This window comes from Pelophylax lessonae (assembly GCF_965119305.1).
Source record: "Pelophylax lessonae genome assembly, chromosome: 10".
NCBI lineage: Eukaryota > Metazoa > Chordata > Amphibia > Anura > Ranidae > Pelophylax > Pelophylax lessonae.
This window is the reverse complement of record NC_138777.1, coordinates 39124805-39143222: the sequence shown is the minus strand read 5'-3', so window position 1 is coordinate 39143222 and position 18418 is coordinate 39124805. Positions and strand designations below refer to the sequence as shown.

At 45.1% G+C, this 18418-nt stretch overlaps 1 protein-coding gene across 4 annotated transcripts in view; it reads left to right on the top strand.

The window, feature by feature from the left end:
• Positions 1-18418, top strand: part of ANO1 (anoctamin 1) — a 375121-nt gene that overhangs the window by 174505 nt on the left and 182198 nt on the right. Inside the window, exon 1 of one of the 4 annotated variants that reach the window (XM_082270066.1) lies at positions 11449-11695. The exons of the other annotated variants lie outside the window; for them this stretch is intronic. Coding sequence (XP_082126192.1) covers positions 11681-11695 — 15 coding nt within the window. The 5' untranslated portion in view covers positions 11449-11680. Of the gene's footprint in view, positions 1-11448; positions 11696-18418 lie in introns of those variants that run through there. 4 annotated transcript variants of the gene reach the window in all.

Here is an 18418-nt window from a genome sequence, read left to right as displayed (position 1 = left end):
CAGCTGTCAGTTCCCCATGCATCTCTATGGGGGAAATCAGATGGGAACGGACCGTCGGTCCGTTCTCATCCGATCCGCTGGACGGATGAAAAATAGGGTTTCCATCCATCCAGATTTGACGGATCGGATCGGGTCGGATGTCAGCGGACATGTCTCCGCTGCCATCCGATGCCCCATAGGAATGCATGGGGGGACCGTTCAGATCCGCCAAAAAAACGGACAGGCGGATCTGAACGGTCCGCCTGTGTGAAAGGGGCCTTATAAATTAGCCCCAGCTATTCATTTTCCAGTCTTCTGGTTATCAAAAAAAAAGTCTAATAATTTTGGGACTTTATCTCACATAGTTAAAAACAGCCAACTTTTGTGCACTGTTAAACATTGAAAATGCAACAATAAAAAAATGATTTGCTGCAGACTTTACAGCCCTTGTTTCTGATGAGTTTTCCATTCACTAGGTGGAGTTGTGTAGCCATACATTGGAAGATCACCTCTCAGTGTGAGGTGTGGTGGATGTCATTGTGCTTTTTGATTTCTTGTATTTGGATGAACTCTATTTTCTTGCATCACTTTATCATTGTGAATACATTCATTTTGATTACTGTTTCACTCTTTTATTGAGCCATAAGGTTTAGTTGTTTTGATTTTGCATTCTCTCACTGGATGCACTCTCTGGATTTGCACTTTTGATTTGTACTGGATCACATTTATAAATCAATTCTTAAGCGCTGCAAACATGCTATTCTTGGCGAATTAAAGCCACTTTTAATACCCAGATAGCAAGCAATTTTGCTGCAAGTTTAAAAATTACTTATTAAAAAAAACCCTTGCCATTTAAATGAGCAACAAAAGTGCCTCCTTCACCTAGTATAAGCGCAAGCTTCTGAAAAGCATTTGTAAATCTTTCGGCAAACTTAAAACTTTTTTTGTTGAAGCCTTTAAAGTAAACTTCAGTTCAGTATGGGGAGGTTAAACATATATCTTAACCACTTCCGGACCGCGGCAGGCAGCTCCTCCTGCGCAAAACCGACGTAGCTCTACCTCGGTTGCGCACCTGCAGCTAGGGGGCGCTAATACATGGGGCAGGTGGCTCTGATTGCCCCCTGCGATCGCTCCCTGCTGAGAGAGAAGGACGGTCAAACACAGCCGTTCTTATCTCTGGAATGATCAGAGCTCCTGTGTTCCTTCTTTATATGATCACATCTCTATGATCATTTCACAAGCCCCACCCCATACAGTTAGAAACACGCCCCTAGGTACACATTTAACCTCTTGGATCACTCACTGTTAACCCCTTCCCTGCCAGTGTCATTAGTACAGTAACAGAGCATATTTTTAGCACTGATTACTGTATTAATGTCACTGGTCCCCCCCCAAAAGTGTCAGAGGTCCGATCTGTCTGCCGCAATGTCACAGCCCTGCTAGAAATCGCAGATCGCCACCATTACTAGTAAAAAAAAAAAAAAACAATAAAAATGACATAAATCTTTCCTGTAGTTAGTAGACGCGATAACTTTTGCGCAAACCAATCAAAATACGCTTATTGCGATACTATTTTTATTTATTTTTTTACTAAAAATATGTAGCAGACAACACATTGGCCTAAAATGTTAAAAGAAATTTGATTTAAATTTTTTTTTTGGAATGTTATATAGCAGAAAGTGAAAAACTTTGTTTTTTTTTGTTTTTTTTTCAGAATTGTCGCTCTTTTTTTGTTTTTAGCACAAAAAATAAAAATCGCAGAAGTGATCAAATACCACCAAAAGAAAGCTCTATTTGTGGGGAAAAAAGGACATAAATTTTGTTTATCTACAGCGTCGCATGTGTTAAAATAACGCAGTGCCGAATCGCACCAACTTCCACTGACATCACCAGTGCCATTAATACAGTGATAAGTGCTAAAAATATACATTGCGACTGTCAGTGGCGGCTGGCGCTCAAAATTTTTTTTGGGGGGGGGGGCGCAAACAGAAAAATGTAATAGGCATTGCTTTGCGGCAAAAAACGCTGCAAAAAATTGCGTGACTTTGAGGTCGCAAAAGTGTGAAAGGGGCCTTCAGTAATTAAGGTATAGCGTGCCCCCTTTCAATGCACAGTGACCAGCGTGCCCCCTTTCAATGCACAGTGACCAGCGTTCCCCCTTTCAATGCACAGTGACCAGCGTACGTGCCCCCTTCAATGCAGTGATTTTCATTCGCTATTGTCACACAATGGGTGGAGTCAGGGCGCACTGCTCTGCGCCCCGGGTCCACCCTTTGCATCGCCCTAGTAGAGCCTCTGGCTCTAATCAGGTGATGCAAAAAAAAAAAAGCCCCATTGAACTCCATGCGTCATTGCTGGGATCTTTTTGGTCCTGGCAAGATTTTTTCTTTAGAAAAAATATTTTTTAGGTAGTTTTCTCCAGTGTTTTTTTCCTGTGAGATCTTCAAGCAAAAACGCCGGACTGGGCGACACTTGTGGTCACCCCAGCCGGCCTACGAGCGCGCGCAGACCATTGCATTGCGCTTGGTCGGCCGCGACACATTCAAGTAAGTATGCGGGGCCGGGCGACGGGCTGGATGTTGAGATCCAGTGGTCACCCCGGTTTCTGCCTACGAGCGCGTGCAGACCAGAGCTCCGCGCTGGGTCGGCCGCGACGGAGTCCCATTGGAGGGACTGACCTTGCGAGTTAAGTCTCGCTTGGACGCCAGGAACCACAGAGTCGAGGCGTCCGGAGTGGTCCACAACCCCCCACCCCGGTGGAGAGGGTATTGTGAAGAGAGGGTGCCTGTCGGTTCGGTATGGTGAGTAAACGTTCCCTTTTTTCCTCGTTGTGAGGCAGTATGAATTATGGGCCCCTCCATACATGGTCAGTATATATCTGACACTAAAAGTCCCCCTTGTAAATACAGTATGTGTTTGGTGGGAAGTGGACTTGGTTTGAGAGCTAACACTCTACCCAGCAGACTGTAGTATTACAGCAGACATAGGAGGTATAATCCTACCTTAATTGTAGTGTACCTCCTGCAGATCGATAAACCGCCACTTAGCAGAGATGCAGGTGGATTTGCTGGGAAAAACGATTTCGGCGGTCCGCCGCCATTTTGCCGTAGACCAGGTGCATGTATGTCCTCAGGTCACGCCGGCCGCCATGTTTTTGGAGTCTATTGTCTCCTGTATGGGGGCGGCCATGTTCGATGAGCCCAGCTACCTCGTGGAGAGCTGGGAACGCCGGAAGGCGTACACAGGGGGCGGAGCCACGTCCTTCTACCCGGGAAAACGAACACAGCTCTTTCCAGTCTGTAAAAGACAGACGCTGACTGCAGTTGGTTGGAAACTTCTCTGCATCGGGTGGTGAGCCTTGGGGGTCCCTCTCTCTCTCTGTGGGGATCGAGAAGCAGGTACTCTGAGAGGCGCTATTGCGCTAGGGGGAGACACATAAAAAAAAAAAAAAAAAAAGAGGTATTTTTTTATTTAAAAAAAAAAGAGAGGTATTTTTTTATTTTAAAAAAAAAAAAAAAGAAAGTTTTTTGTTTTTTCTGGCAGAGGTGTCCTGAATTAACATGGACCCTGCCACTCATGTATCTCCACCGGATCCCCTCGAGGTGTCTGCAGGATCCTCCAGCACCCCACTGATGGTTGAATCATTGTCAGCTATTATGGAAACTTTTGTGTCCCGGGTGGAAGTGGCTTGTCATTGACAGGGCGCAAGAAAGCGACCCCCGCCTAACCCCTTATTATCTGAAACTTCGGATTCAGACTCTGAGCCTATTTCTGCAGTTGCAGGTACTTCATCTGGGATTGGTGTCTCGGGTACTGTCTCTTCAGACAGTGAGGAGGATGTTTCGGCATCCGCCATAGCCCGAGAGGAAGCGTTGGTAAACGCACTCATTGTATCTGTTCAAGAAACCTTAAGATTACAGGGTATTCCGTCGGAAATAGCTGAAACTGTAATCCCTTTTGGGACTAAAAAACGCATGAAAATGGCGAAGGTTTTTTCATTGCCCAAATGTTTTTGGCAATCCAATCAAAGAGGAATGGAGTCTGCCAAAACGCACCTCTGCTATTTCTAAACGCATTAACTGGCGTTATTCGTTGAGGAAACCCTCATTAAGAAATGGACAGAACCACCTGTGGTGGATTCACCAATTGCTAGATTGAATAAAGCCACGGTTATTCCTTTAGAAGACGCTCCGTCTTTTAAAGATCCAGTGGATCGCAAGATAGAAGCTATGTCTCGCACCTTGTTTTCCTTGATTGGATCAGCTTTCAGACCAATAATTGCTATTGGTCTGGTTTCGCAGACTGTAACTGAATGGACCAAGTGGTTACGCCGGGACTTAGAAGAGGTCCCTCAGGCGGTATCAGATTTGTTGGAACAAATGATACAGGGGTTACAGTTTGTGTGTGATGCGGCGTTAGACGCCACTCCATTATTGGCGCTAGCATCAGTTTCAGCAGTGGTTCTCAGGCGTACACTGTGGCTAAAAGGTTGGTTAGCCGACCAAGGTTCCAAAAAAGCATTAGCTAATATCCCCTTTTTAGGAGAGCGTCTATTTGGAGCCAACTTAGATGAGATCATTAAGGATCTCACGGGTGGAAAGAGCACCTTTTTACCGCAAGATGTTAAGGGTAAAGGAACTCGTCAAAGACGAGGGCCTTCTTTCTCTGCTCACAAAAAAGTTTTTTTTCGTCCCGCGGGTGGAAAAATTAAGTCCTCCAAAGCTCCTTCAGGAGGCTTCAGGGGACGTTGGTCGGGCAAGCAAAAGCCCGCCCCCTCCAGACCTGAAGATAAATCGTCCAAAGCCTGAAGGTGCGCCCCCACCCATAATTGGGGTGGGGGGACATCTTCGCCGGTTCCCGGATCCATGGCTTTCCAGAATCCCGGACAAGTGGGTTTGCGAAGTCATAAGGTCAGGGTACAAGATCGAGTTTCGATCTCTCCCACCGGCGCGATTCTTCCCTTCCAATATCCGACTATCCCCGGATCGTTTAGAAGATCTGCGGAGAGCAGTCACGGATTTACTACAACAAGGAGTGGTAGTCCACGTTCCTTGGACAGAACGTTTTCAAGGGTTTTATTCAAACCTATTTACAATACCCAGGAAAGAGGGCAAAGTGCGTCCAATTCTGGACTTAAGGGCACTCAATTCCTTTCTCGACATAAGGAAATTCAAGATGGAATCCATTCGCACAGTAGCAGCCTTCCTGCATCCAGGGGATGTCCTAGCGTCCATAGACATCAAGGACGCCTATCTTCACATTCCCATTTTTCGCAGGATATCAGCGGTTTCTACGCTTTCCGTAGAAGAGAACCACTATCAGTTTGTGGCGTTACCTTTCGGTTTCGCCACGACTCCTCGGGTCTTCACGAAGGTGTTGGCCCCAATGTTGGCACTACTGCGCCAAAGAGGCATATCGATTCTAGGTTACCTAGACGATCTCCTGCTTCATGCAGAGTCTCCTCAGACCCTGCTACAAAACATAGAAATTACTATAATTTCTTTACAGGAATTCGGGTGGCTGGTGAACCAGCAAAAGTCATTTCTGGTTCCCACCCAGAGGCTCGAATATCTGGGTCTAATTCTAGACACAGTCAGGACAAGAGTTTTCCTTCCGGTAGGGAAACTCCGAAAGATTCAATCAGCAGTCCAGTTGTTACTATCCAACAGCTGGTCTTCCCTTCGGACTTGCATGAGGGTTCTGGGGTTGATGGTGGCTTCCTTCGAAGCAGTCCCATTTGCCCAGTCCCATACCCGAATTCTTCAGCAAGAGATTCTTCTCAGATGGAATCGGAATCCGGAGTCCCTGGACTATCGGATCCAATTGAGCAAACAGACCAGAGAGTCTCTGGTCTGGTGGCTTCGGTCTCCGATGCTCAGCCAGGGAAGGTCATTTCTGCCAATATATTGGACGATAGTGACCACGGAGTGACCTCCAGGGCAGCCCGGTTCGGATCCAGTTGGACAACGCCACGGCCGTGGCTTATGTCAATCACCAGGGGAGCACCAAGAGTGTCCGAGCGGCCAAAGAAGTGGCTTGCATTCTTCACTGGGCGGAACGATTTGTTCCAGCTATCTCTGCGGTGTTCATTCCGGGGGTGGAAAATTGGCAGGCAGATTATCTCAGCCGTCAGACTCCGGATCAGGGGGAATGGTCCCTCCATCCAGAAGTTTTCCACCAGTTGTGCCTACGTTGGGGCACCCCGGATGTGGATCTGTTGGCATCACGATTCAACAGAAAAGTACAGAGATTCGTGGCTCGCTCCCGCGATCCTCTAGCAGAGACCGCAGACGCACTGGTCACCCCGTGGGGGCAATACCAGCTAATGTATGCCTTCCCTTCTCTTGGGTTACTGCCAAGACTTCTTCGCAGGATAGAGGAGGAAGGAATTCCAGTAATCCTGGCAGCTCCGGACTGGCCTCGTCGAGCTTGTTACGCCGACTTGGTCAGACTGGTGGCGGACGTCCCGTGGAGACTTCCTCTCAGGGAGCATCTACTGTCTCAGGGACCGATCTTCCATCCTGCTTTACGATCGCTGGTTTTAAACGGCCTGGTTATTGAGACCCAGGTGCTGAAGGACAAGGGATTGTCAGCTTCAGTTATTCCTACTCTAGTTAAAACAAGGAAAGAGACTTCCAGAAAGATTATCATCGTACATGGAAGTCTTATATTGTGTGGTGTGAATCCCTTGGGTTCCATCTACATCTTTATTCGGTAGCCCGAATATTGGCTTTTCTGCAACAGGGAGTTGAGCAGAAGCTGGCCTTGAGTGTTATCAAGGGTCTGGTTTCAGCATTTGCTATCTTCTTTCAGAAGCCTTTGTCTACTCATTCCTTGGTGCGGAATTTCATCCAGGGGGTGCGACACCTGGCTCCGCCAGTGCACGCGCCGTTACCATCCTGGGATCTTAATTTGGTGCTGTCGGTTCTTCAGACACCTCCCTTTGAAAATATCAGGGAGATTCCCTTGCTTACTTTATCCCAGAAGGTGGCCTTCTTGGTGGCTATCACTTCTGCACGCAGGGTGTCAGAACTGGCTGCATTATACTGTTGTTCCCCAGATCTGGTGGTTCATAGGGATAAGGTTGTTCTTCATTCGAATACATCCTTCCTTCCTAAGGTGGTTTCAAAGTTTCATTGAATGAGGACAGTGTATTGTCCTTCCTATGTCCTTAGCCCAATCATCCTCGAGAATTTGCATGGCATTCCTTGGATGTAGTTCGGGCGATCAGGATATATTTGAATACTACGGATTCAATTTGTAAGACGGATTCACAGTTTGTGATCACGGATGGCCCTAAGAAGGGGTTGCCTGTTCTGCTGCGACCATCTTTAGATGGATCAGACAGACGGTGGTATAGGCTTATTTTATCTAAGGGTCGGGATCCCCCGTTCCCTGTTAAGGCGCATTCTACTCAGGCGCTTAGAGTTTCCTGGACCCTCCGCCATCAGGCGTCAGTGGTTCAGGTTTTCAAGGCGACTGTTTAGTCGTCGGTTCATACCTTTACAATATTGTATAAGGTTTATGTGATGGCATCGTCAGATGCCTCTTCTGGCCGCAAGGTTCCTGCAGGCCACTGTTTGAGGAGACTGTTGGTCTACCTTGAGGATTTGTGGGGTAGGTCTCATCTGTTTACTCGATGAGTCCTTTGATACTTCTGGTTGGCTCCGGTTGGGCCTTCTAGTTTGGATTTTGATTTCGGTCAATCCCACCCCTCATTTGTGGCACTGCTACTGGATGTCCCAGTTCTTGTGAATCAAGAAGACTACGTCTGTCAATGAGCGACAGAGAAAATCGGATTTTTGTAAGATCTTACCGTAAAATCCTTTTCTCTTAAGCTCATTGACAGACGTAGTACCCGCCCCTCTATCATTGAGTTGGGTTGGGTTAAATTCTCTGTTGCTGCTTTGGGACAGAACTGATTCTCTGTAGCAGACAGGAAGAGGATATACCCTCTGGGACTGCCCCTAGGGTGGAGCCAGAACGTTTTTTCTTTCTGCCTAGTCCTACTCCTGTAGAGGGCAGCATAACCCAGTTCTTGTGAATCAAGAAGACTACGTCTGTCAATGAGCTTAAGAGAAAAGGATTTTACGGTAAGATCTTACAAAAATCCGATTTTGTGCAGTCATGCAATGCTGTATGCAAGCAAAATGTATATAATTTATTTTTTTACACAAATAGTGCTTTCTTTTGGTGGTATTTGATCATCCCTGGGGTTTTTATATAAACCAAAAAACCCAACATTTTGAAAAAAATATTTTCTACCTCTATAAAACATATCCAATAAAAAAAAAAAAAAAAAATATATAAATATAAATTGGCTTGCGTGAAAGTTCTAGCATCTACAAACCATGGTACATAGACATTATTTTTTTCTTTTTACACCCTAGTAATGGGGGTGATCAGCAGCTTATTTTGTGATGGACTGTGATAGTGCGGCTGTCAATCTGACACTAACTGATGCTGGGGTGGGAACGAACTGCCACTGACATCTCAAGTGACTCTAATAAGGGATCAGTGCTAAAAAAATATTCACTATCACTGGCTGGGAAGGGGTTAACATCTAGGGCGATCAAGGGGTTAAATGTGTCCCTAACAATGTTTAGTGTGTGTAATATGTGCTGTTTTACTAAGCGAGCCGACCCAAAAAATGGCTGCAATGTACAGGTACGTGATTGTGCCTGGACGAGCTGACTGCAGCAGGTCGGCAAGCGGTTAACTATGGAGCGAAGGTAAACTCTGGTTGTCATGTGTTACTGCTCATTGCATGTCACAATTACTCTACACATTTATCCAATAGGATTACAGATCCTTAGACTGCACTCTGCTGAAAGTAAAGCAAACTGAAATTTTATAAATCTTTTTTTTTTTTTTTTTTTTGTATAATTTCATAATTTTTACAAATAAACATTTTGGCCAGTTAATAAGCACGAATCAGTAATCGGTTGTGATGTTTTTGAGGCAAAAAACAGAAGGACCAGCTTGAAAATTTTCTGCCGAACGAATGATAAGTTGAAAGGTTAATGTATTTCTCTTCCAAACTGTTTGCACTAGGTACTGTATATGTGAAAAAACTAACAAAAAATGGATTCATTAATGTCCATTGAACCATTCATTGGTCATTACATTAAGGCACTATCGTTTGCTCTCACAGCCCAATGTTCCCTTTTTGAAAATGAGTTTGAGCGGTTTTTTGTATAGTGTATGGCCAGCATTACCGCCGCTGAACATGACCAATGCAAGTGTAGCACTGCCCCCTAGAGGACTGCTGGATTGTTCAACTTCGGATCCCCCTGGGTTACTGTTAGCAATTGCAGCATGCACAATTCTACTCTGTACTCTCTAACTCAGTCAATGAACAGTCCAGGGGATGTAGTTGTTTTTGTGGTTTTATTTAAATTGGGGATGGGAGACTGGAAGAGTAGGATACTCCAGAATTGAACCATTCACAAAAGATGAGGACTCCTGTCTGTAGATGCAGCCAGGCTGCTGGTTAAACTTGCCACTAGATGACTTGATTGGATAACTATCTTCACAGTACTCACCTAGCACCCCCTTTCACTCCACCAGCTGACACCCGTCCTCTGCCTATACTACTCCGGGGTGGCCCCCTCTCAGGTCAGGCCCCTAGACACGATCTTCTGTGCTCATGATACTGTTTTTCCAGGGTCTTTACTGTCTCAACCCCTCTAGTCAGCTCTCCTGGACCTCTGGGTTCAGCTCCTTCCTTCTGGCTCACCAGGCTGACTGCCTGCATCCATACACCAACTTCTGCAGAAGAGGAGGCAGCCATCACCCTCCCTCCGGGACTCTGCTCACCAGCCAAAGACCCCTAGCACATGTGCTCCTGGCTTTTATACTACACCCCACAATGCACCGAGACAGCAGTCTGTGCCAATCACTGAGGCTGTATCAAAGCCTGTGTACCCATTGGCCTGGTTTCCTTCTCTGTCCAATATGCCTCCCTATTGGACCAGTGTGAAACACTCCCCCAGACCAGATGAATCACATACTGAGCACCATGAGCAGATCCTGCTCTCTGTTCAGCAGAAAGCAATATAGAATTTGCCTGCTGCTCCTCTGATAGGCAGACAGAGCCAAAAAATTATACTCCCTCTCTAGCACCTACCTAGGAGGGTGCTACACAAGTTTATTGGGCTGCCCCACAACTGCATGTAATCTATGGGTTTGCAGTGCAGTAGTATGGCATTTACAGGGTTAAATCAGGCAGTGAGGAGGTGATATAATGCTTTCTTACAGGCTGTCAAATACCCTCTAAAGAGCAATCCAGCTGAGAGGGCACTGCACATGTGAACGAGCCCTAACAGGAATACAAAACAGGGGGTGTGATTCTCTGATTTATCCAGCTGTGTGTATTATAATTTTATATCCTTTTGAGGTCCATAGTAAAGGTTATTCACAGCATAGTAGTATGACATCCTGGTGCTTAGATGACATGATTTGAATTTTACATGCCAACTGCTTGCTGTATGTCAAGGCTCTTCAAACTATGGCCCGCCAGTTGTTCAGGAACTACATTCCCATCATGCTTAGTCATGTCTGTCAATGTCAGAGTTTTACAATGCCTCATGGGACGTGTAGTTCCGCAACAGCTGGAGGGCCGTAGTTTGCGGATCCCTGCATGTCATGGGTGCTCAACCTGTGACCCTCCAGCTGTTGCGGAACTACAAGTCCCATGATGCATTGCAAGCATAGTTGCCAACATTTAAAAAAAATTTCCAGGGACATTTTGCAGCACAGCTATCAATTACCACACCCACTTCCCTGAAGCTCCGCCCACTCTGCATAATTAATCTCCGCCTACTTATCAAATTATAGAGTCTACTCAATATAGAGAGAGTTACAGAAAATTAAAAAGGGAATTTCAAACTCTAGGCCACAGTAGCAGAGTTGGAATAATTCTCCCATTCAGCTGCACCACTTCTGCGTAACATTTATGGGCAGCCCGATTAACAGGCGCTTCCAGGGACAATATAAATTACCTGGGACAGGATCCTATTTCCATGGACTGTCCCTGGAAAAAAGGGACAGTTGGCAAGTATGATTGCAAGCTGTTGACAATTACAAGCATGACTCCCAAAGGCAGAGGCGTGATGGGACTTGTAGTTCTGCAACTGCTGGGGGGGCCACAGGTTGAGCACCCACGCTGTAATTCATAAAAAGGAAATATTTATTTGCAGTAATTTATAAATACCTGATTCGTGCGTTAACTTTTTTTTTATCCGAAGCATAATAAAGAGCGCATGGCAAAGGCACTATAATTCCATTTAGTAAGCATGAGCATTTCTGACTTTTACACCAAATAATGACAGCACTACGGGGTCAGAGGTTACTCAGCGCAGTAGATGGCAGTGCCTGATTTCTTTTTAAAGGTGCCCATTCCAGCCTGGCGTGTGTAAATGCCTCATTAGAAGGTGTGTGATGTTATCAGAGTGCATGTCACACAAGGAGCCAGGAGACCTGCCTGTCTGTACAGTGCATAGTTTATGTTCTCAGAGAATTTTTGTGTAACATGTCTGTAGTATGAGTAAACGGTTTGGGTTTATGAGAGGTGTGGGGTGACGTTGGAGCCCACCCACTTCAGGCTGATCTATCTGTGGTTAGGCTTCCAGAGTCACAATCTGCCCAGACTGCACACCCTGGAGTCAGGACTCAGACCAAGCTGAGGTCGTAGATCTAAATGGTATCATTAACTGTGAGTATTACCCGTACTTATCACTGTTGGTCTATTGACTTTTCATTTGTGCACTTTTATCAGTAACTGGCATGAGGGTATCACTGTTTTAGTGAGGATTTTGTATAAATCTGTTTTTTTTTTTTCTCCCTATTATTATCATAATGAGAAAAAAAATATATAATAATAATAATAATAATTTTTTTATTTATTATTATTACTATTATTATTATTATTAATATTTTTTTTTTATTATTAAAATGTTTGCATTCATTTGGAACTTGCTACTTTTGGCATCTATTTCCATGTCTATTGCTCTAATGAACTGTAACCAGAGGTAAAAAGCATAGAACAATGTGTAAGTAACTGGCGTGAAATCTTTTTCTGGGTACTCCAAAGTTGAAATGTAGTTGCTAGAATTAACTTTGCTCATAACTGCTTACTAATGTGTGTCTTTACAGAATTTTATTTTTATTTTTTTTTTACTTTTTTGATTATCCACGTTCCAGGGCTTGATTATTATTATTAAGGCTTTCTATAGCGCCAGCAATTTACGCAGCGCTTTACAATAATAGAGGGAGACAGTACATATACAATACAATACAATAAAATACAAGAGGATTTAGAGGGCCCTGCTCAGAAGAGCTTACAATCTAATGGGGTGGGGATTGGTTATGTCAGGGACTTTGCTGGCCATAGCGCAGCTGATGTTTAGAGGCAGATGCAAATGTGCGTGCCTGCAGGTGCCCATCTTGCCACGCTCACCTGTGCCTGGCAAGATGGGCACCTGCAGGATCAAGCCTGTGCATTTGCATCAGTTGCATCAGTTGCGCTATGGCCAGCATGTCCCTGACTGCTTAACCACTTTACCACCGGAGGATTTTGCTGTCTTCCGTCCAGGCCACTTTTTGCGATTCGGCACTGTGCGACTTTAACTGACAATTGCGCGGTCGTGCGACGCCGTACCCAAACGAAATTTACGTCCTTTTTTTCCCACAAACAGAGCTTTCTTTTGGTGGTATTTGATCACCTGTGCGATTTTTACTTTTTGCGCTATAAACAAAAAAAGAGCGTTTATTTTGAAAAAATAACAATATTTTTCACATTTTTTTTTATATAAAATTCCCCCCAAAAAAATGTAAAAAAAATCGCAATAAGCGTATTTTGATTGGTTTGCGCAAAAGTTATTGCATTTACTAACTAAGGGAAAGATTTCTGTCATTTTTGGTGTTTTTTTTTTTTTAACGCGTAATGGCGGTGATCTGCGATTTTTTTTTTTTTTTTTTTTTTTTTTTGCGGGACTGCGACATTGCGGCGGACAGGTCGGACCCTTGACTGACATTTTTGACACTTTTGGGGGTACCAGTGACATTTCTACAGGAATCAGTGCTATATATATGCACTGTTACTGTAAAAATGACACTGGCAGGGAAGGGGTTAATTTTATTGGAGAGGGAGGGGTTAATGTATGCCTGGTGCTTACTGACATGTGGGGGGGGAGGTGACTGTGTGACAGAAGGACAGATCGGATGTCCAGCTATGCTGAACACTCCGATCTGTCAGTCCCTGTCACTATGGAGATCCCTGACGATCGGGGCAGAGCAGCGGCAATCGCCGCTGCTCCTCCCCTGGCCCGACCCCCGCTGTGAATGAACACAGCGGGAGCGAGCCTCCGGCGGCGCGTGAGCGCCGCCCACAAGGGGTGGAGTCCAGCGACGTAGGTCGCGGCACTTTGCCGCTTTAGCCTCCATGTGAGCGGGGCTAAAGTGGTTAAACCCACAAGTGCTTTCATACCACTACTATTCCTTTCATACCACTACTATTCCTTTCATACCACTACTATTCCTTTCATACCACTACTATTCCTTTTATATTGACTTTTGGAATTTACAAATGCAGCAATCTAGAAATCGGATGAAAGGTTTAACACTGGGAAACATTTTTTGATAATTTAGTGCATTTTATATTCAACTCTATAGATCAGACCAAATGTGGGACAAATAAAGAGGGACTTTTTTCTTGATGAGGGACAGTGCCTTGAAATCCGGGACTGTTGGGAGCTATGCTATACACGCTCATTGGTTCAGTAATTCATTACGTAATGAGAACAGTATGACAAAACTGAAGCATGTACCTCCAAAATAAAGTCACCAGTGGTAGCTCGTGTGTGTCTTCAATGACATGTCTTTTAATATGGTAAAGGGAAATAGAAAAACTGCTTGTTTTAGGCAAGCAAGCTAAAGTCCCAACATGACATGCTTGGCACTTGTAGTCCTGCTCAAGCTTGGAAAGTCCTAATCTTGTATATGAGCGTTTTTTCATAAAATTGAAAGGGCAGAACTTCAGGAAGCGGGCTTCGCTGGAATGTAGCTGGCATGTTCCTAAATGCTAATGTGTAGCGTTTAGATGACTTCCTTCCAAGCCTAGGGTGATTCCTTCTAGGAAAAACGGAGGGAGACTGCCAGTCCTGGATAGGTGTGCGGGAAACAAGTTCACATGTTTCTAATAGGAGTGCTGCAAAATTTTTCAAACTTGCAATTTTTTCTTCTTTCTGTGTCTATTATCAGGCAAAAACATAAGCCAGAGGCAGGAACTGAACAATGTGGGCTGTGCTGTGCTGCAATATGTGTAACTGTCAATGCTTATAGACAGAATGACACCACAGATAAGCCCATCGCAACGATACAATTCTCATTATTTTGTAACACAGTGACTTTTCTTTTTCTTTTCTCTCTGCCCCTCGGCTTATTGGCAGGGCAAATTTTATTTTAGAATTACCAAAGAAATTGAGCAGTTATGGGTTGAATTGGGGGGAGTTTGCTGTCGTAAAAAACTTTCTTAGGACACGATTCGGCTCCATGCACACTGGCTTAAAAATGGCTGCTTCTACAGGCGTTTTGTGTTTTGCTTGTAGAAGCAGCTCAATGGTATCCTATGTGTCCATGCACATCAGGACAATTACAGGCATATTTTAAGCTCAACGTTTAGAGGCAGGAAAAAAAACCCTTCTGGTTTCCGTTTCTAAATGGAGCTTTCTGGCAAAAAAAACTCAAAACTCGTCTAAACTGTGTACAAAAAACGCACTAAATGAGCATTTTTTTTTTTTCTGCCAAGAGTTTCTTTTAAAGAGGTTGTAAACCCCAAATTTTTTTATTTTTTCAACCTGCAAGAGAAACACATAATGAGCTAGTATGCATCGCTTACTAGCTCATTATGAAATGCTTGCCTTAGAACGAGCCCCCGCCGTGCCACCCGCTTACCTGTATGACGGGCGACATGTTCAGTCGCCCGTCTTCCGGGATCGCGACATCCGGCCATCTGATTGGCCGGAGCCGCGGTGACATCACGCGCGCGGGAGCCGACAGTCACGGCACGGGGCTCTGAAGGAACGGCACCAGCAGTCGTTCCTTCAGAGCGCATGCGCCAGTGACGTCACTGGCTGCATGTAAGGTAAATATCTCCTAAACGGTACATGTTTAGGAGATATTTACAGTACCTATAGGTAAGCCTTATCATAGGCTTACCTATAGGTACAACTTGCAGAGGAGGGTTTACTTCCTCCTTTAAGTCCAATTTGCATGGAGCCTTCGAGGTAATCGATGTGAAGGATAGAAGGCAAATCTTCCTGCCACTTTGCTGATTCTCCCTCAGGCTCTCTTTGGCCTCCCTCGCATTTTCTTTCCCCTCTCTCCACCCCCTTTAACACCCCCCCATCTTAATTGTTTGTTTAATTTAAAGGAAAAGCACATGACTTCTTTTTTGTTTTTTTTGTTTTTTTCCTATGGGACACAATCTTTATTTTCTTTGAGTTGATGGGGTAATGCCCATGTTGTGATGTATTTATGCAGAGCTTCCAGGCTGCCTAGTAGCCTCCCTTTGTTGGTGACATTATTAGGTCATCTAAATACAGCAAGAGATTCACTGCAGTGTCATGTAGAGTTAAGTTGAATACACACAGATTGATATTTTGCCAGTGCAACAGGACCAGCCAAATTTCGATCGGTGTGTGGCCCTCCCTGTTCAACAGAAGCCAATTGTTAGATCCGCATCTGTCAAATAGTTCTGCTGGAAAACCTTCATCATTCAGCGGCTTGCAGCCAATCAGTTGGAGCACTGATCAGTGTATTCTGAGTCCCTCTGTCAGAATACTATAGCACAGTGGGAAAAATTCCACCATCCACCTTGCTTGTGTTATATGAGCTCTTGAGGGCATCATATGTTTTCCCTCCAATTTCACTCTTCAGTGGTTTTAGAAAGGTATTGTGAAAATTGGTTCCTAATGAGTCTGTGAAAGCTGTAGATATGACCTGTGGTGCGATAGTTTGGTATGACCACTGCTTGGCTTCTCCTGATGATGACATGGTTTGTTAGGAAGGTGAGAATTCTTTTATCCAAGATTTTGCTGAAAAGTTTTCCTAGCATGCTACTGATGGTAATGGGCTGGGGCATGTTCGGATCGAGCCCGCCAGGAAGCCGCCTCTGACTACCACCAATCATAGGCAGTGAGGCATTTTCCAACCCGCAGCTGCACATACACACGCTGCCTATGATTGGCGGTGTGCAATGTCGGCTTCCTGGTGGGCTTGATTTGAACACGCCTGAGCCCATCGCTAGCTACTGACACACATCCCTGGATTTTACTGGTCTCCACTCGTGTGGATGGGTTTCATAAGGCCTTTGATTCCATACTTCTCCATCCTCATCTTCCAACTCTCTCGCTCCTATGCCCCCTCTCTCTCTCGCTCCTATGCCCCCTCTCTCTCTCGCTCCTATGCCCCCTCTCTCTCTCGCTCCTATGCCCCCTCTCTCTCTCGCTCCTATGCCCCCTCTCTCTCTCGCTCCTATGCCCCCTCTCTCTCTCGCTCCTATGCCCCCTCTCTCTCTCGCTCCTATGCCCCCTCTCTCTCTCGCTCCGATGCCCCCTCTCTCTCTCGCTCCGATGCCCCCTCTCTCTCTCGCTCCGATGCCCCCTCTCTCTCTCGCTCCTATGCCCCCTCTCTCTCTCGCTCCTATGCCCCCTCTCTCTCTCGCTCCTATGCCCCCTCTCTCATGCTTACCTGCTCTTGCTCTCACTCTCTCTTGTACTATATAGTGCAAACCAGTATTTTCACACAAATGTCTCCTATTCAACAGATAAGAAAAACAAGCAACGGTCATTAATATGGTGTCTCTTTTTGACTGGTATGGCCGTTCACACAGGAATAGGTATCACATGTTGCTCGTGGATCACTTTTGGTGTGTTTGTACATAACAAATTTTATTAGCAGCTTTTTTATAGTGCAGGTTTTTTATTGCCTAATCTGTAAGTGGTCCTTTAAAGGTGGAGAGGGGGAAGTTATTGTCTACATTTCCTGCTTCTATGATATTGGAATTTATGTCAGGAGTATGAGAGGGGTCAGGTCTGTACAAAGTGTTGTTCAGGTTCAGTTTCTTAGTATTTTAATCATGTCCTATCTGTATATCACACTTATAAACTATGCTGGCTTTTGTGTTCTCTACATGAAAAGGGTCACCCCTGCTTTTCACATTGTATACAACTTTCACACTTTGTTTAAACATCAATCGGCCTGAAATTGACGAGTTTATTCATAGTGTCATCATTAACAATACAGAAAGGGCCATGGTAGATTTCAGATTTAATGCGGCAGATGTGGCTAAAAGCAGTCTTATGTCTCTGCTTTCTGTCTAAAATCTGAGATGGATTCTGGATTGTAATATTAAATATTCTTCAAACTGATTTTTTAGACATCTAGTATGATCTTTTTACCTTGATACAGTTGGCCTCCGGAAGACCTGCATTTTTCTGTTTTTCCGTACCTGTCGAACCAATTTCAATGCTTGCAGTATGTGTCAGCCCCAGTAGAAGTCTCTGGGAAATCTATAATAGATGAGCAGAAAACGGGTTCTGGAAATAGTTTCTCTGACATTTTTGGATGAATATAGCCTGTCTCAAGGCCTTGACAAACCTAAAGAGTTTGTTACCCTTTTAAAAAAAAAAAAAAAAAAAAAGATCCTGTTTTCTTAAAGCATGGCATATAGCACAGTGCTTGTGCTGTGTCATTTGACCCCCTGTAACACCTAAAAAAAAAAAAAAAATCGGTCCGTTTCTGCCCTCGCCCCTGTAAACTGACCACACTGTGTCATGGCGGCTGAACCCTGACACTGTGGCCAGTGTATGTTCCTCCGTCATCCGCAGCACTGCTGTCTCCTGTGTCCTCCTCTCCCCTCCCTGCCTGTCTTCTGTGTCAGCGCCCGCCTCTCCACTCCTGCTGCTCTCGTATTTGTTCTAAAATAATCTCATCCACTCTGTAATATAACACTAAGTGCTCCTGTGCCTGTCTTATAGAAAAAATATGCCGATCTGTACCTATATCAGAGCGGCTCCCATCGATCACGTGATCGGCTCTCTCCTCTCTTCCCCTCCTCCCCAGCTAATGTCAGCAGCAGTGCTCGGGCCCGCCCACTGGAGGAGCAGCTGAGCAGAGGAGAGAGCCAAGGGGTCAGCTGATTGCTGGGAGACGCTCTGATATAGGTACAGATCTGCATATTTTTTTTCTAGAAGACCAGCACTGGAGCACTATTGGCACTTTTCCACTGCAAGTACCGGCTCGGCTCCACTCGGCACTGCTTGGCCCAGCTTGGCTAAGTTTGCTTTTCCACTGTGGGGTAAGAGTCGGCACGTTTCAGCACTGTGTAGGCTCTACTCGGCTCGGTTTGCTTTTCCACAAAGTAGTAAGTGGTTGG